Source organism: Euprymna scolopes, chromosome 11, assembly GCF_053919585.1.
Source record: "Euprymna scolopes isolate OS-2025 chromosome 11, ASM5391958v1, whole genome shotgun sequence".
NCBI classification, from domain to species: domain Eukaryota; kingdom Metazoa; phylum Mollusca; class Cephalopoda; order Sepiida; family Sepiolidae; genus Euprymna; species Euprymna scolopes.
Window position 1 is genome coordinate 30498960 of NC_136492.1, and position 17800 is coordinate 30516759.

A 17800-nucleotide genomic window follows, 5' to 3' on the forward strand; every position below is an offset into this window, starting at 1 on the left:
ATTTAGTTGGTTTCAAATATTTTAAGTAGAAAACTAGAAAAATGCTGAAATTTTATTGAACCTCATTTTCCTTATTCAGATCTGGCTTGTATGTACAAACTATTTATAAGAGTGCCAGAGGGACTGAAGACCATGTGTGATTGCAGCAGTGCCTATTTGAGAGAACAAGGAAAAGCGCTCGTTTCTGAAGAAGGTGAAGATGGAAAGAATGCCATTTCTTACATACAGGTAAGTTTTGATGACTCTATTCAAATTTTTATTTCTGTATTGTTTATGAAAAACAATGTAAATATTTGACTCCTAAAATAGTTCACACTTCCAGCTCTATATTCACAATGGTACAGTTGTGAAATATATGCAAGAGCAAAATGTAGGAGATTAACAATTCTTTACATAAAAAAATTTAAAAAATAAATAAAAAATCCATTGAATCACACTGAGCTTGGGTTCAATGGTTTGAATTGGGAAAGTTTGTAAAGCTAATCCAAAATTAACTTTCTCTTTAATTATGGGTTAAATAATACTATCCTCTGCTAATATACCCTTCTGTTTATAATGGACTGTTCCAATCTTTTTAATTTAATAGTTGCAATGAAAAGTTTTGGTGTTTCAATTAATATACAGTGAAATGTCATTTCAAAATAAAATAACAGAAAAAAACTATTCATTGCTATACTTATATATCAGGCAAAAGTATTAGCATGCACAAAAATTATGCAAATTGAATAGAATTGTAATCTATAATATAAAAGGCAAAATGTATGTGTGTTTGTATATCTGCCAAAAACTTTCAACACACGACGGATTCGGACGAGATCGGTATCATTTTAAAGCTCGACATCTCGGACAACAAATATAGAAAAATTATCCAAAAACATTAATTCCTTCATTCTCAACCTGGCCGTTTTTTTTGCAAGGAGGGGTGGCTTTTTTTGTTGACATTTTCACAAATCATCATCTCCTTTCGATTGACTACCCTTAATTCCAATGCTCAAAAAAACCCTCCTCTCATGGCGAATTCACTTCTACGCATGCATCATACGACGTCGTAACCTGATTTACTTTAAGTATTTGAAAAGGCAATACAATTTTGGCGACGTCGTCTTTTTTTTTTTTTTTAAATATTTATTTCGCTTATCCTTATGTTTTGATTACCCCCCCCCCCCATCCCTGCCCGAGCACACACACCTCCAAACACCCAGGCAACGGTTTTTTTTGATGCACACAAATAGTTTTGCCTGATATGTAAGTATATTGAATAGCTTTCCTATTTTATTTTGAGCTACTATATTTCATTAATCGAAACAAGCACTAAAAAATTTTATTGCAACATATCTTTTTCAAATGTTCATTTGAAATAATATATTCTATGAATTATATAATCTCAAAATATATCAATCGAGAAAACGGGGTCAATTAAATTTTGTCCAATTTTAATATAAATGAGTATGTACTCTTAAGATTAAGCTGAACAGATGAAGTGAGAATCATAATCTTAACTCTTGTCATGGTGCCGGCTGAAGAAAGAGATTGAAAATAGAATACAAATATGGCCAATAAATAAGAAAATATGAAAACCTTATTTTCACTCGTTTTTTAAATTCCTTGGACCCTTTTTAAAACATTTTTATTTTCATGGAATCATAATTAGCAGGACCCTGTTAAAGTTCAATGGTTTATTTTTTTTTTATCATCTATGCATGTAAGTTACTGTTAATATTTCCTTGAGGATGTCCACGGTTAAGAATATTAAGAAAATGTTTATTTCTGTCATAAAAATAATTGTCATTGTTAAATGTACTGATAAAATGTGATAAACAAAATGTTACCTTAAAATTGTAACAAAATTGTTATAACTATTTGCTCCTTGCCAGAAACATTGTTGGCTAAGTATTTTAACTTTTTTGTAGTTTTACAATTTAAATTGTTTCAAAATAGTTTCTTCCTTTTTGCAAAAATTAGATGAAAAATATTTTTTCTATTCAGAAATTTTTCTATGCAAAAAATTAGATGAAAAATATTTTTTCTATTCAGATGAGAAAAATTGCAACTGCAGGGTGGAACGATAAATTTGTCACCCTAAAGAAAAAACAGTACAGCTTTATTTTAAAACTTACTGAAAAAAAATCAATTCAGGTTACTTGATTATGTAGTAGAGCTGACATCTATTTAATGTAGCCATCTTCAGCCTCAATCACCGCAACAATATGAGTCTGGAACTGGGAGCATGTCTTTTTCACAAGTGCTGGCAGGATCTTGGCAAATACTCTGTGTATGGTGGCGATCAGGCTAGTTTTGGTGTTGTGGGAGTTTATGTTGGTGATGTTCTCAACGTATGACCAAATGAAGTAGTCCAGCGGGTTATGGTGGAGTGAGAGAAGGGTACAAAGTCCACTCCTTATGAAGCCAAGCCTGGGTCTCTTTGGACTTGTGGGCCGGCGCCTAGTCCAGCTGCCGCACTCATGCTCTGCTATCAACCACCTGGTTGCACCAGTGGATCACTACACTCTTCAGTACATCCAGATAGAATTTGGTGTTGACTTTCAAGCCAACTTCAAATATGTGAGGTGGCAGTCTGTGGCCCTCACTTGAAACCACACCAAAGACCATAACCATGGCTGGAAACTTTGTTCAGCTGTTCCCTCAAGCGTTGAACCTTCTGGATTTGCATTTTGAGGGTGCTGGCAATGGTCCTGTTGTCATAACTTGGATCGGTAGAGAGCACAAGTTGTACAGCAGCGCATCTCTGGTCTTGCTCGTTGAACATCGTGTCACTTTCAGACATGATGGAAGTCTATCGCTCTTGGGGTTTGTACACAACTGACCAACTAGTAGATGATCTGCAACAGAAAAAGAAAACCAGTTTTCATCAAACGGAAATGGAATCATATCATCTTTTCTAGGGCGAAAATTTTATCGTTCCACCCTGTGTTTAAAGTTATCCATTTTTTGATGGTTACATTTCGATTACTATGTTTAACTATTATTGTTTTTGTGTATTTCAGAGTTTATTGGACCTTAAAGACAGGTTTGATCACTTCCTTCACGAGTCTTTCAATGATGATAAACAATTCAAACAGGTTATATCTGGCGACTTTGAATATTTTATCAACTTGAATACACGATCTCCAGAATATCTTTCACTTTTCATTGATGATAAATTGAAGAAAGGAGTAAAAGGAGTAAGTTGTTCTTTATCATGCAATTAGTTTTTTTTTTGTTTTTTTTTTTAAATAGAGTAATATATTTAAAAAAATAAAAAATAATACTTATCACATTTCAATAATCTGGATGAACTTGTAAATGATTGAAGAAAAGAATGAATTTATAGAGCTACTTTTTGGGTCTGATTAAATTGATTAAATATTGTTGATTTATTGTATATCTATTATATACAGCTATAATCACATTGACACACTGCTTCTTTGGAAAAGCATCAAAGCTGACCATGATGATTAAATGAATTACTGTTGTATATCGAGATTATATTGGAAGAGATGATATATTAAAACATCATGTGTTATCTAGTGGATGTGAGATATTGTTCTTTTAACGGACAGATAATAAACGTATAAATCGTATGTATGTTGTTTAGCCAGGAGGACATAATATTGACGTGTGAACTGAATCCTGTTGTATCAGACTTATCACACAGGATATTTTTACACTTCATATATAAGAATAATAACATATGCTTCATACCTTTTTCTTGAAGAGTTCTTCTATCTTCCTACTGCTCCGTGACGAACCATAAAACAATCAGCACCATCCAATTGAGACATCTGTTTTTACTTGTGAAATCATAAAACAACTCTTTATATTTTTATAATTATAAATTTATTACAGCTGTATCAAATGGTTTTCACAGGATCTGCAGTTCGTCTACACATTCTATTCTTACAGCTCGCTCCCTATTACGTGTCTTAGACCAACCTAATGTCCCCATTTAGTTATTTGTTTATCCAAACCCAAAAGAATGTTTATATCTATTTTCTATTTTTGCATTCCTTTTGCGATTCCACGTCAATCATCTCTTCCACAATGTGTTTATTCTTCTAATCATAACTGATCCAGCGACCATCCGTCACTCAAATCAATTAATAATAATAATAATAATAATAACAATGTTTTGACCCTTGGCCCTGCTTGCCACAGTTAACAGATACTACGCTATGATCACAGCCTAAAAGGGTCATAACATTACTATTTGACAATATATTTACATCTTCCAATTTAAAAAAAAAAAAAAAAGCAACAAAACTGATGTCGTAAAGGGATTTCAGACTGATAACCAGAAAATAGGTCATCCTGTAAATGTCTATTTATCAATGTGAGAAAACCTGAAGTTGCAGGTTTGGTGATTTAAAACTTGCATGAAACCAATTCCTTATTGATGACTGACCTTTGAGCATCTACAAAATGTATTTTACAATTGCTTTTTACCCCCCCCCCCCCTTCTTAAAAGTTGAACTTGATTTAAATTCTGATGCAAGAAGATGCATACTAAATAAAATGAGGGGGGGAGGTAAGATTTGTCCAAAGAAGTTTATTGACAAAGATTTCAATTTTTAATTCTGTAATGCTGTATTTTCTTGTGGTAGAGAAATGTTTCACATGAAAAAATATTGCGGTTAATTTAAGTTATAAATATAGTCATTTGAATATCGGTATTTGTGATCCCTCTCTTTTTTGTTGTAAAATTGTCACTATTTACTTGCCTTGAACGATCTTACTAAAAGAATTAAAAGTTAACTGATTTTTCTTAGGTGTTTAATATAGAAATATTTGCAAACTGACAAACCATATTGAATATTTTAATAAATTATAATAAAGTTTATTATTAATAACATGATACAACAATAGCCAAAGAAAATTTGTCAGTTGAAATGTTAATATCCAACTTTTAAAATCAAGGCAATCTAATTTTACATATTAGATTACTTTAATTTTTTTTTTTTTTTTTTTTTACTGTTACTTACCAAAGCTAAAAAGCCACTAAAAGATAAAGGGTACTGAAATGGATAGTGACAATTGAACGATGATGAATATTATGAGAAAGTTAAAAATAATAAATTGAATAAAATTTTCTGACTTATGAGGACAGTTTATAATAAATGTTTATTGCCATTAGATCTGAAAATGATGTTGCAACCCATAGGGAAGCAATTAAATAGCAATGTCTTCCACAGATAAGATCTTAGAAAGAAACATTAAAATTGCATTTAATGTTAAGCACCCAGCAGAAAAAAGGAAAAGGTCTTTTATAGTTGTGCTATTTCATATAATTCCAGATAAGCATTTAAATTTATCTTTCAATTACAAAATAAATTTCCTGTTTAACCTTATTTGTTATCAGTTTGACAAAATCTTCATTGCTTATATAAATGATTGATCACTAATAATTGATATATGTTTTTTTATAGATGTCAGAACAGGAAATAGAAAATGTACTTGATAAAAGTATGGTTTTATTCCGTTTCCTTCAAGAAAAGGACGTATTTGAGAGATATTACAAACAGCATTTAGCTAAACGACTGCTGCTCAACAAAAGTGTCTCTGATGACTCAGAAAAGAACATGATCTCCAAATTGAAGGTAAAAACAATTCACATTATCGTTGATGTTTTCTTGATTCGTTTTATATTAAATATATATATATATTAAATTGTAATCAAGACAATTACTCTTTTTTTTTTTTTTTCATTGGTAAATATTTTATTAGAATAAAAATAATTAAAATTTACTTTTTTGTAATGAAGAATTCTCTGGAAGAAAATAAAATTCAACTCTGGAGTTGCTTTCAAAAGAAAAATTAGTACTTGTACAGTTTAATCAAGACATTAAAAAATGAAAATATCAAAAAAAAAAGTTATATTGTACGTAGCCGTTTTGACATGAAGATCTCAAAAAAAAAATATTTCACTTAATCTGATTGAGTAGTTTTTTTTTTTTTTTTTTTTTTTTTTTTTTTTTTTACAGCAGAAAAACACGTTTTTATGAGAGCGCGTTGAAGGCAGACATCTTGGATTTGTTTTAAATTTTTGTTTGAATTTTAGAAACGACACGGGAGATAACTCCATGTAAAGCGCCGACACTCCCCAACTAGCTTTTCTTCCTAAAAATCAAACCTTTTGCTCGGTATCATAACAAATTGTTTTTTCGCTGTAAAATAAAAACTACTTGATGAAATTAAGTGAAATTTTTTTTTTTCGGAGAACTTCATTCCATAAGAGATGCATACAATATAAACTTTTTTCGATATTTTCATTTTTTAATGTCTTGATTAAACTGTACAAGTATAAAAAAAATCACTTACAGAAATGCCAGTTCATGATTGTATCCCCATCCCTGAAAAAAATTATATTTGTAAGAATACTAGACATACACATGACCAGTTAGGTCACAACTATTTTCACGATTCAGTTTTGATTTGATTGGAAAATTCCTGATCATATGTTAAGATAGTTTTGTTGCATAACTAAAAATAACTTTCTTTTACACCCAGGCTAGTAAAGAAATACTAGCTTGGGTGCCCGAGTGTATGGAGGTGTGTGTTGAGCGAAAAGAAAAAAAAAAAGGTTGTAGTAGGTAGGCAGGCTCGAACCACTACCGAGCAGGAGGAAAAATAAAAAGTTTTGGTAGGTAAGTATGAGGATCGAACCCGAACCCTTGAGGCAAAGTTGGAAATTAAAGTGTAAAAAAAAAAAAAAAAAAGTGCGACGTCAACCATTGGGCCACCACGAAATACTAACGGAAACAACGTTTGAATTTATTTAACTATTTAGAATTGGCAGGTGCACGTTTTAATGACTTAATGAGATCAACTTTGACTGCAGGGTAGTATTTCATTTACTGCAGGAACGCTTTTATTATTTTTATTTTCCCAAGATGTTTGGGGGGGGGCAGCTCTCCATAAAAAAGGTGATTGTCCAAATTGAATAACAATTGTCTGATATAAGGAAAATATTTCCACATTGATCAAATCTGATTGATTTCGGACATTTCCGGCGATCACGACCGGAAAAATACTGTCAGAATTAGTGTCGCTTTTATTATACGAAAAAGCCTAATCCACATGCGGCGAGCAAAAAATGTTGAATATTTATCTTTTCAAAGTCAAGCAAATTAAAGAGACAGACGACCTCCGTTAACTCGTAGATATGATTTATGTGATATAAAAAGTTTTAAGTTGTGAGCCGACCGACCGCTTCTCGGAAAAAAGCCTTTTACAGACATACACAAAAAGCGAACATACACACATTTTCGCTTTTATATTTATAGATTATCCTTCAAATTTGACACTAAAGTTTAGTTCAGGATTTTTTCCTATGTACGAAGAGTGTTCCAAAAGTAATGCTTCCTATTTTTTATTCTGCATGAATGGATCAAAGGAATTGCAAATTGCATTGTTATGACTGAACTTATGCATTCATGGCTTGAAAGTTTCATTTCTCTGTAGATATTAAGTGTAAGACTAAGAAAGCAACCACTCTCATGGATGTGTGTCGGAAGCAGAGATGCATTATTGAATTCCTGTCAAAATTTCATTGAGAATGGTGATGACTGTAAAAAAAATCTGGAGTACAAAAGGTTACTGTTTGAATGGCATTACCCCCATCTTCCTAGTTCTTCAACTTTTGGGGTTAAAAAAAAAAAAATAGGAGGCTTTATTTTTTGAGCGACCCTTGCACTTTAATAACACAAAATAGATATGAAAATATACTTTAGATCTGTGATTGAGTTATGTTTAAAAACAAAAAATTCCATTTTAATTGATCTAGTTAGCCCTGATTTAATTTTTCTGAACATTTAGAGAAAGTGAGGTTTTTTGTTTTTTACGCAATGTCACCAAATAATTTACATTAGTGTACACAAGCACATATGTAAATTAGATGGCTAATATATTCTTTTTACTTCTATATAAGAATAATAATAGTTCTATGTAAGAATATAAAAAAGTAAAGATTTATTAATTTTAGTTATGCAAGACGAATGTGAATTTTTACATCAAATCAATAATAGTGGTTTTGAACCACGTTATTTTATTAAAAAAATTGTTAACATATTTTGATATGTTAAAGATTTTGCATTTGAATCTCTAATCCTAATTTTAAGCAACATTCAGTTTTTAATCTTGAATTTGATTTTAAATAGCTTTGTCTATAAAAATTCATTTCTTTATAAAATGGTTCTTCCAATAACAGGGTCCTGGATGTGACCTTAAACTATATCCAATGGTGAGGCCCCAGCTTGCGGGCTTTGGGGAGTGTGGAACCACCCTTTAATTGCCATTGCTCCCAGGTCCACTCTGACCTGGAGTGGTAGTACAGAGTCCCAAACTGACTTGAAAAAAAAATATATTCTATTAAAAAATTGTTCTTCAAAATCACTGGATTTGGCATTAAATAACCTGGAAAGGGTTGATATGCCATAAAACAACCAAACGAACCAATCCAATAACAGATAAAAAAAAAAAAAGCATAAGTCAACTGAAATAATTAGGTTGGATTCAGTTTTATATTGTTTGAATATTTGGCATCACTTGTTTTTGTTTCTACAGATAATATACTGTATTGTTTAAGCTATAAGTCAATGTAAAACTGCCAATGACATCTGCTAAAATCCATCTTTAATTGGTACATTCAATTTACTATTCTCTTGAAGGGAGTTTTTCTTTATCAAACTTAGCTTAATACGGAAAATATCGGTTGACTTGAGATTGTGCATATGTTTCTTCATTCCAGCCTTCCAACTATTCCTCCCCTCTCAATTTATAGCCAAAACAATATTGTAGTTTATAAGAAACACTTTTGATTCTGTTTTATTTGCTTTCCTTAATTTGTCCTTATTTAAAGTGTGATGTATTTTATAAATCCTGATATTTGAACCGTTTTATTTTTCCCAGACTGAATGCGGTTGTCAATTCACCTCCAAACTGGAAGGAATGTTCAAAGACATGACTGTATCAAACAGTACAATGGATGAATTTAAAAATTTCTTGCAACAATCTGGTGTAAGTAACGTGCGTTTATATTTGAAGCTTGAGTTGTTGGCATTCCTTTGCTGTACATTCTGTCATATTAGCAACATAACGAGATTGTCAGATTGATGATGAACAATATTATGAAAGGATTGAAAATGAACAAAATTTAACGACTAAAGAGGACAGCTATGCAAATATATTTAACGTTGGACTAGGTATAATATCCAACATGAACTTCAAAATATGACACGCCATAAAAAACATTTGGCAAGAAAATAACCTAAACCCTTTCTATCTCAAATTTTGACAATTTAACAACTGAAGAAACTTAGAATTTGTTTTTCTTTTTCCTAGATTTTCTTTTCATCATTTTTTAACGTGATTCATAATAATCATGTTGAACACGTAAACAATAATTAATTGTACAAATGTTTTTTATTTTTAAAGGCCAGCTTATCAGGAGTTGATCTTTTTGTCAGAGTACTTACCACAGGTTTTTGGCCTACACAGTCAGCACCACCCAGATGTAATATCCCTCATGCGCCCCGATCAGCCTTTGAAACTTTTAGGAGGTATTGTAAAATCATTTAGTTTTTATCTGTAAATGTGAAGTTATTTCTTTTTATTCCATTTTTTGAGCATTTCTTATTTTAATCATTAATGGCATTTTATTTCAAATTTTACATAAAAATAAAGTTTTTGTCAGTACTAGTATTTTCCTAGTACTGACAAAAACTTTATTTTTATGTAAAATTTGAAATCCATCCAAAGACTTTAATTCCATTAACAGCTTTGCACTGCTTTTGTCCCCTTATAGGAAACTAAAATCAACATGTTACTAAACTTTAGTATCCTTCTTTTAAATTTGGTTAAAATCCATTACATGATTTTGGTGCTTATTTAAAATTCCATTTTATTTAAAAAACAAAAATACAGAAAAATCTTTGATGTACATACTTGTCATGGAACAAAGATGTCATATTCCAAAAATGTAAATTGATCAAGTAGTAGTTTGTTTTTTTTGTGTTTATTGATATTCATATTAAAAACCCATTTTTATATTTATTTATAAAGAAAATATAACTTTGTTATATATGGGTTGTGGAATTGCATACATCTGCAAAAGATCTAATTTGCATATTCTTTTAAACATTCATTTTAATTAATTCCATATTTGTTTTTTCAGTTTTCTTATGGGATGATCATCTTTAGTTAACTATTACGCGTAATTATATTCATGCAGCTATTCTATATGATTTATACTTGCGTAATATTTTTGCATAAAAAGGTTATAATAAACATAAACCTTTTTTTTATATATATTTATGTATATATTTTGTTGGCTCCGTCGATCTTGAGATCATGAAATTCCACGTACTGATTCAGTCGGGGAATTGCAGCTTGTGGTATGGCTGTGCATATATATATATATATATATATATATATATATATATATATATATATATATATATAATTTGTATTTGTCTGTCTGTTCACAATCTGATTAACATATACAAAAGGTCCATTACTTTCCTATTTCATTTATTTCTATATAATATGATTCTTGCAAAATATATGCTCAAGAGATAACCTCATTTGCAGATTACATTAAGGAAAATCGATTTAACTGAATAGCTGTATGTTAGTGTTTATAGCAAGAGAATTTTTTTTTTAAGTGTTCTATTTAAGATTATTTAAAGTTGATTTATATTGATAATATATTTAATTTATTTTGAATTATTAATCAATTTTTTTAGAAACTGGTTTAGTTATTTCCTTGTCTTATATATCTATTATATAAATCTCACATGTCAATTTGTGTTTGTATATCCGCTAAAAACTTTTTTGAGCCGCATCAGACTGGGCTGAAACCCGTACCATCTGAAAGAGTGATCCCTCGAGTGCATAATATCTGAAAATTAGAGAAAAAAAATTTCTGTGGTGGTCAACTGGACCATTTCTTGCAAGGGTGGGCTCACTTTTCTTTAAGGGTTATGACGTCATAAGTTGTTGTGGTCCGATGGGCAAAAAGTTTTGTAGTTATTTTAGTTGAAACAAAATTTGTTTTGATGTATATTTATTTTTTTGAGAGAGAGAGGGTAGGTTCATGTTGTCACCTACTTCCATTCTTTTCTGGGGGATGCTCAATATCCTCAGTATAAGAGCTCTGTCCAAACCAAAGTTTCAAGGTGCGAGGAGTTCTATGTGAACCTCTATGCCACCAGACAACCAGGACTCTTCATGCACTGAAGACATCTGAGGAACATCTTCCTCCCATCAGAAGTGAGAGTAGCTATTAAGCAACTGAAGTCAGGCAAGGCTGCAGGGGAGGATGGTGTTACTGCAGAAGTACTACAGAGCGTTGATGAACCCATTGTTGAGATGTTTACAAAACTGTTTAATAAATGCCTCTCCAGTGGAAAGGTTCTAGATAAATGGAGGAATGCATTAGTGGTCATCATTCATGAGAAAGGACACGCTGCAAATATTAAGAACTATCGGCCAGTCAGCTTTCTGCCAGTGACATACAAGGTATTCTCTCAGGTCTTGCTAAGATTTATGCTAAGGACACTAGACGGTCATCAATCACAAGAACAAGCAAATTACTTCACCATCGGTTATATTCAGGTTGATGAATATGAAATACTACTGTGGTTTGCCTTTATCGATTATGAAAAGGCTTTCAACTCTATAGAGTTTGATCCGCTGTTCACTGTCCTTGAGAACCAAGAAGTTGACTCTATATGTATCACCTTGCTAAAAGACTTGTACAGTGGGGCTACCTCTACTCTAAAGCTCCATCATGAAACCAACAAGATCAAACTGGAGAGGGGAGCAAGACAAGGTGACAACATCTTGCCAAAACTCTTCACAGCCTGTCTCAAGGATGCAATAATTAGTCGAATTAAGTGGGAAGGTAGAGGAGTCAACATCAATAGCGAACACCTGCTGTCACATCTCATCTTTGCTGATGATATAATATTGATAGCACATTCTCCTCACTGAGGCTACCAGATCAGGCTGCCTATTGACTTCCTGAGACGAAATGCACCTACATCGATTTTCTGCTTTTGTTTTCTATTCTCTTTTGTAAAACTTAATTATGTTCTACAAAAACAGCCCCCTTTCCCTTCCTTACCTCCCAACCCCGTCAGAATACACCGACTGCCCCCTTGCAGAGAGTAAAAGTCCCTCAATGGGGCCACCTGTTGGCCGTGGGTGGCAACCCGTAATGCTCTAGAATGGGATCCTGGCGGCTGAGTACCTCATGACCTAGATCCAAGTGGCCGTCAGCCTACAGCACTCCACTTTAGCCCTTGCTTCGCCTAGACGGGCGGTTGGGAAGGTAATCAATCAGCTAGTCATGCCAAGCCCTAATTACAGTAAACCCTCACAAAAGGAGAAATACAAATACATCACACACAAACACTTAAAAAAAAAAAAAAAAAGGCAAACAAAAAAACATACTGATACTAGAAGGCGATGGCAAGGATCAATCAAATAGTGAAACCTGATACGACCAACAACATCCCTTTATTATAATTTGTTGGGTCCAAGTAAATAAACCGTCATAAGCAGATGCACCCTCTGTTTGAGTATATCATCCTTGTACCCCCGAGGTATTTGGGCGAATGGGCTTCCCCCCAACCATCTCCCAATTTAGGGCTCCGAGGAGGGTGGGGAGCAAGGTTGATGAAGGAAAAAAATATAATTTATGGTTTCCAAAAAATCAAAAGACCCCATCCAGAAAGTGAAGATGAATCAAACTCAGATATAGAATCTGATAATCATAGAATATTCCCAAGATTCATTGTTTTAGAATCTATGGAGAGCAGTACTCCAATCACCAAACTGTCCCCATTCATTATTGAAAAAGAAATCAGGTCTATAACCGAAACTACGCAAATCAAAAAACTAACAACACCCTCCTTATAGAAGTACCAAATAAACTCTCAGCAAATACACTCCTAAATCAAAACCACATCCACAACCTCAAAATAAAAGCCTACCCCCACATCACCTTGAACTCTTCAAAGGGTGTTTAAAGAGCCCAGAACTTGCACTTTGCTCACCAGATGAAATTAAAAATAACTTAAAGGAACAAGGAGTCACAGAAATCAGAAGAATAAACATTAAAAAAAATAACTAAATGATTCCAACGAACACCTACATCTTAAATTTCAATACTCCCAAACCTCCCACAGAAATAAAAATTGGCTATATAATAGAAAAGGTAGAAATCTATATTCCAACCCCATTACGATGTCACAATTGCCATAAATTCGGCCATCACAAAGATAGATGCACCAGACCACTAACATGCAAAAACTGTGGAATTGGGGGTCACATAAACTGCGAATTACCATCAAAATGTGCAAACTGCAAACAGAGCCATGCAGCTGATTCAAAGGAATGCAAAGTTTGGAAGAAGGAAAAACTAATAACAAAAATCAAACGCACCAGAAATTTACCATATCCGGAGGCAAGAAGACTAGTTGAGAGCACACCAGCCTCCCCAACATATGCAAATATAGCAAAAATTACAAATAGCCCAATCTCAAAACAAGAGACGGTACAAAACAACTTGGCTGAATTGATGAAAGAAAGTTACTAGTGGAGACATTAAAGGAAAACCTGATTAAACTAACTAAACAGGACCTGAAGGAGAATCCCATTCTCAGAGAGATGAGGCTGAAACTCCAATCTTATCTGATATTATTACTAAACCCAAGAACTTCTCACCTACCAAAACAAGACCTCCTAAAGAAAATCAACATAATAAACAAAAAACAGAAATGGTGCTGATTGAGGACGAAAACAAATTTGAACTAATCGAAAGCAAAGAAAAGAAAAGCACTCAAGACAGAAAAAATCAAAAAGCCTGGAGACCGAAAAATCTTGACAACATTCCCAATTTAAATCCAAAACAGAAATTTCACCAAATGAGGTATCAAACCAAAAAAACTAAAATAATACAAAAAATGGAAGTGGACGAATTTCTGTAAGTATCTACAAAACCTTCCCAGAAGCAGGAAAGCTGACAGAAACAACAAAACACAGAATAATAACACAAAACTTAAAACCAACCACCAACCATGGGAAAAAAATAATCCAATGGAACTGTCGTCGTTTGAAAGCAAATATGAATGAACTACAACTATTAATAACACAGAAACAACCTACAATAATCTGCCTTCAAGAAACCGTTCTGAAATACGACAGCATCAACATCAAGAACTTCCAATCTTTCAACTACACCCATAATTCTGGAGCCAGAGCCTCAGGGGGTGTGTCGATTCTGATCTGAAACGACACACCCCACAGTAAAGTAAATATCACTACAAATATCCAAACAATTGCCATCAAAGCCACTCTGCACAAAACTATAACAGTATGCTCTACATATATCCCACCAAACGAAGATATAGACAAAGACGAATTGAAAAAACTAATCAATCAACTGCCCAAACCCTTCATCCTGTTAGGTGACTTCATTAGTCACAATATACTATGGGGGTTCAAGAACATTAAGAAAAAGGGCAGAACAATAGAAGAAATCATTAATGAAAACAATATATGCTTACTTAATAACAGTTCACCCACATCAGTCCAGCTAATGGAACTTACTCCGCCAATGATATAAGTATGTGTGACCCCAAAATATAAAAAAGCTGCCCTAAAAAAATTCCAGAAACAACCTACTACTTCAAATCTTATAGAATACAAGCAAAACAGAGCTAAAGCCCGTAGAGTTATAAGAACAGAAAAAAAAGAATGCTGGCAAAATTACGTCGGCAAACTGAATTCCTCCACTGAACCAAGAGTAATATGGGAAATGATCCGAAAAATTGCAGGTAAACAACAATCCATACCAATCAAACACTTCGTCATAAATAACTCTAGCTAAAACTTTTTCACAAAATTCTAACCAAAACTACAGTACAAAATTTACAACAATCAAACAAAATGCAGAGAAATATAAACTCAACTTCAAATCAAAAAACCTTGAAAACTATAATAAACTCCTTTCACTAACTGAACTAGAAGATGCCATCAAAAGATCCCATAACAGTGCTGTAGGACCAGATGAAATTCACTATGAATTCCTGAGACAACTACCTACTGAAACACTAAAACTCCTATTAAAAATCTTTAACAAAATATGGATAGAAGGCGAATTCCCAGATATGTAGATTAACCACAATAGCAATCCCCAAACCAGGAAAAGAAAACTCAAACCCGCAAAACTATAGACCAATTTCATGAACCAGTTGTTTGTGTAAAATAATGGAAAGAATATTCAATGACAGACTAGTGTGATACTTAGAATTCAACAACATTATTTCTAACCTACAATGCGGCTTCTGTAACAAAAGTACAATCAATCACCTGATTCGTCTAGAAACAGCTGTAAGAGGAGCATTTATGAACATCTCTCGGCAATCTTCTTTGACTTGGAGAAAACATACAACTCTACCTGAAAATTTGGAATAATGAGAGATTTTAACGACCTCAATCTAAAAGGCAGACAACCACAATTTATAAAGGGTGTCTTATCAGATCGCAAATTTAAAGTCCGCATTGGATCAACCTATTCAGATACCAACATCCAAGAAGAGGGAGTCCCACTAAGGAGTATTTTATCTGTAACTTTGTTTAGCATTAAAATAAACAACATAATCTATCTGTAACTTTGTTTAGCATTAAAATAAACAACATAACAAAATGCCTAACTTTCAGTGTTGACAGATCTTTATATGTGGAAGACCCTCTGATATATTGCAGATCAAAATATATACATACCATAGAACGCAAGCTCCAACAATGCCTAAATAAATTAAAAACGTGGACCATAGAAAATGGATTTAAATTCTCTGAAACAAAAACCAAATGTGTACACTTCTGCCAAATGAGGAAACTCCATAACGACTTTTGTTTGAAACTTAAAAATACAGAAATTCCCATTGTAGACGAATATAAATTCCTAGGTTTGACATTTGATAAAAAACTGACATTCATCCCCCACCTGAAGAACCTAAAAACAAACTGCAATAAAAGACTGCAGCTGATGTGCGTTATAGCCCAGACAGAATGGGGTGCAGATCAAAAAACCCTTCTGAAATGATACAGGTCATTGATTAGATCAAAACTTGACTATGGATGTTTCATTTATAGGTCGGCTAGAAAGACTTACTTAAAGACATTAGACCCGATCTACGATGGAGGGCTGAGACTGGTACTGGGAGCCTTCAGAACGTCCCCAGTGGAAAGTCTACACGTAGAGGCCAATGAGATACCAGCAGATATAAGGAGCCATAAATTGGCTACCCAATGCTATACTGAACTAAAATCATATTCAAACAACCCTGCATACAATGACACATTCTATCCAAGACACAGTGATCTATTCGAAGCAAAAGAAAAAGCTATAAAACCCTTCAGCCTACGAATGAAAACGATATGACAAGAATCAGAGATAACAACTCAAAATATCCACGATCAAACGCTGTGTGAAATTCCACCTTGGATATTCAAAAAACCAAAATGATCTTCGAACTAAGTAAACTCCCCAAAGCAAAAACCCACCCTAACACCTACCAGGAAAAATTCGATGCCATACTTCTAGACTACCCCGATCATCTGCGCATTTACACAGATGACTCTAGGGACCACAACAGGACAGCATATGCAGCTGTTCTGAATGGAACAACTCACCAGAAGGCACTACCAACTGATGGCTCCATTTTCACTGTAGAAGTTTGTGCTATCGACTTTGATCTCAACATTCTAACAAAAAACAAACACAAAAAGTTTATAACTTTCTCAGATTCGCTCTCTGTTCTGTCATCAATGAACAATATAAAGCTTGAGAACCCACTAATCACCAAACTATTGGACAGATTGAACTCAATGACTACCCACAAAGAGGTAATCATGTGCTGGATTCTAAGCCATATCGGAGTGAAAGAGCAGACATAGCCAAATCAGCTTTAAACCTAAACCCTGAACCCATCAATATTCCTTACACAGACTTAAAATAAAAAAATCAATAAACTGTTTTATGCAAAATGGCAACAGCATTGGAATAATAAAAAAAATAGTAAGCTCTTCCAGATTAAATACACCTTAAGAGAATGGGGACCATCCTCACAAAAATCAAGAAAAGAACAAATGGTTATAGCCAGAACATACATTGACCACACAACCCTTACTCACTTGTACCTACTCGGGTAAGAGCAACCACCACAATGCCTAACATGCCAGAAGACTTACACAATAAAACATATCTTCGTGGAATATGGAGCTTACGCTACCGCAAGGAATCGCCACGAAAATGGAACAATATGAAAGACAAGCACCCGCACAGACAACATTCTCTTATTTCTGAGAGAGATCCAACTATGCTAAAAAATATAACATCAAGGCCTTACAAAAAAAATACAAAAAAAATTTCAGCTAAAACAGATAACCGTGTCCTCAATAAAAAAAGGTGGGGGCTACTTAACAAACAAACACTACGAAAAAAAATGAACCAAAACGATCGTCAGCATTAAATGACTCCATGAAGGTCGATATTCTGATTAAATAAACAAACCAACCAACCAACATTCTCCTCGGGAACAAAATGACATTCTAAACGACATCCATTCTAAGAGCTAACCAGTTGGCCTCAACATGCATCTTGGGAAGACGAAGGTGATGTTGAACTAGCATGCTGCCAAGTCGTCAATAAGTTTTGATGAAAAGATCATTGAGGAAGTTGAAAACTACATCTAATTGGGAAAGAAAATTACGAAAGATGGAGATTTCCTCCTGA

General features: G+C 33.4%; 1 protein-coding gene across 4 annotated transcripts in view; it reads left to right on the forward strand.

The window, feature by feature from the left end:
- Positions 1 to 17800, forward strand: part of LOC145287821 (cullin-3-like) — a 241197-nt gene that overhangs the window by 193420 nt on the left and 29977 nt on the right. For all 4 annotated transcript variants that reach the window (XM_080135683.1, XM_080135684.1, XM_080135685.1 and 1 more), the window contains 5 exons: positions 80 to 228; positions 3006 to 3182; positions 5424 to 5594; positions 8905 to 9012; positions 9430 to 9554. In XM_080135683.1, coding sequence (XP_079991809.1) covers positions 80 to 228; positions 3006 to 3182; positions 5424 to 5594; positions 8905 to 9012; positions 9430 to 9554 — 730 coding nt within the window. The remainder of the gene's footprint in view (positions 1 to 79; positions 229 to 3005; positions 3183 to 5423; positions 5595 to 8904; positions 9013 to 9429; positions 9555 to 17800) is intronic.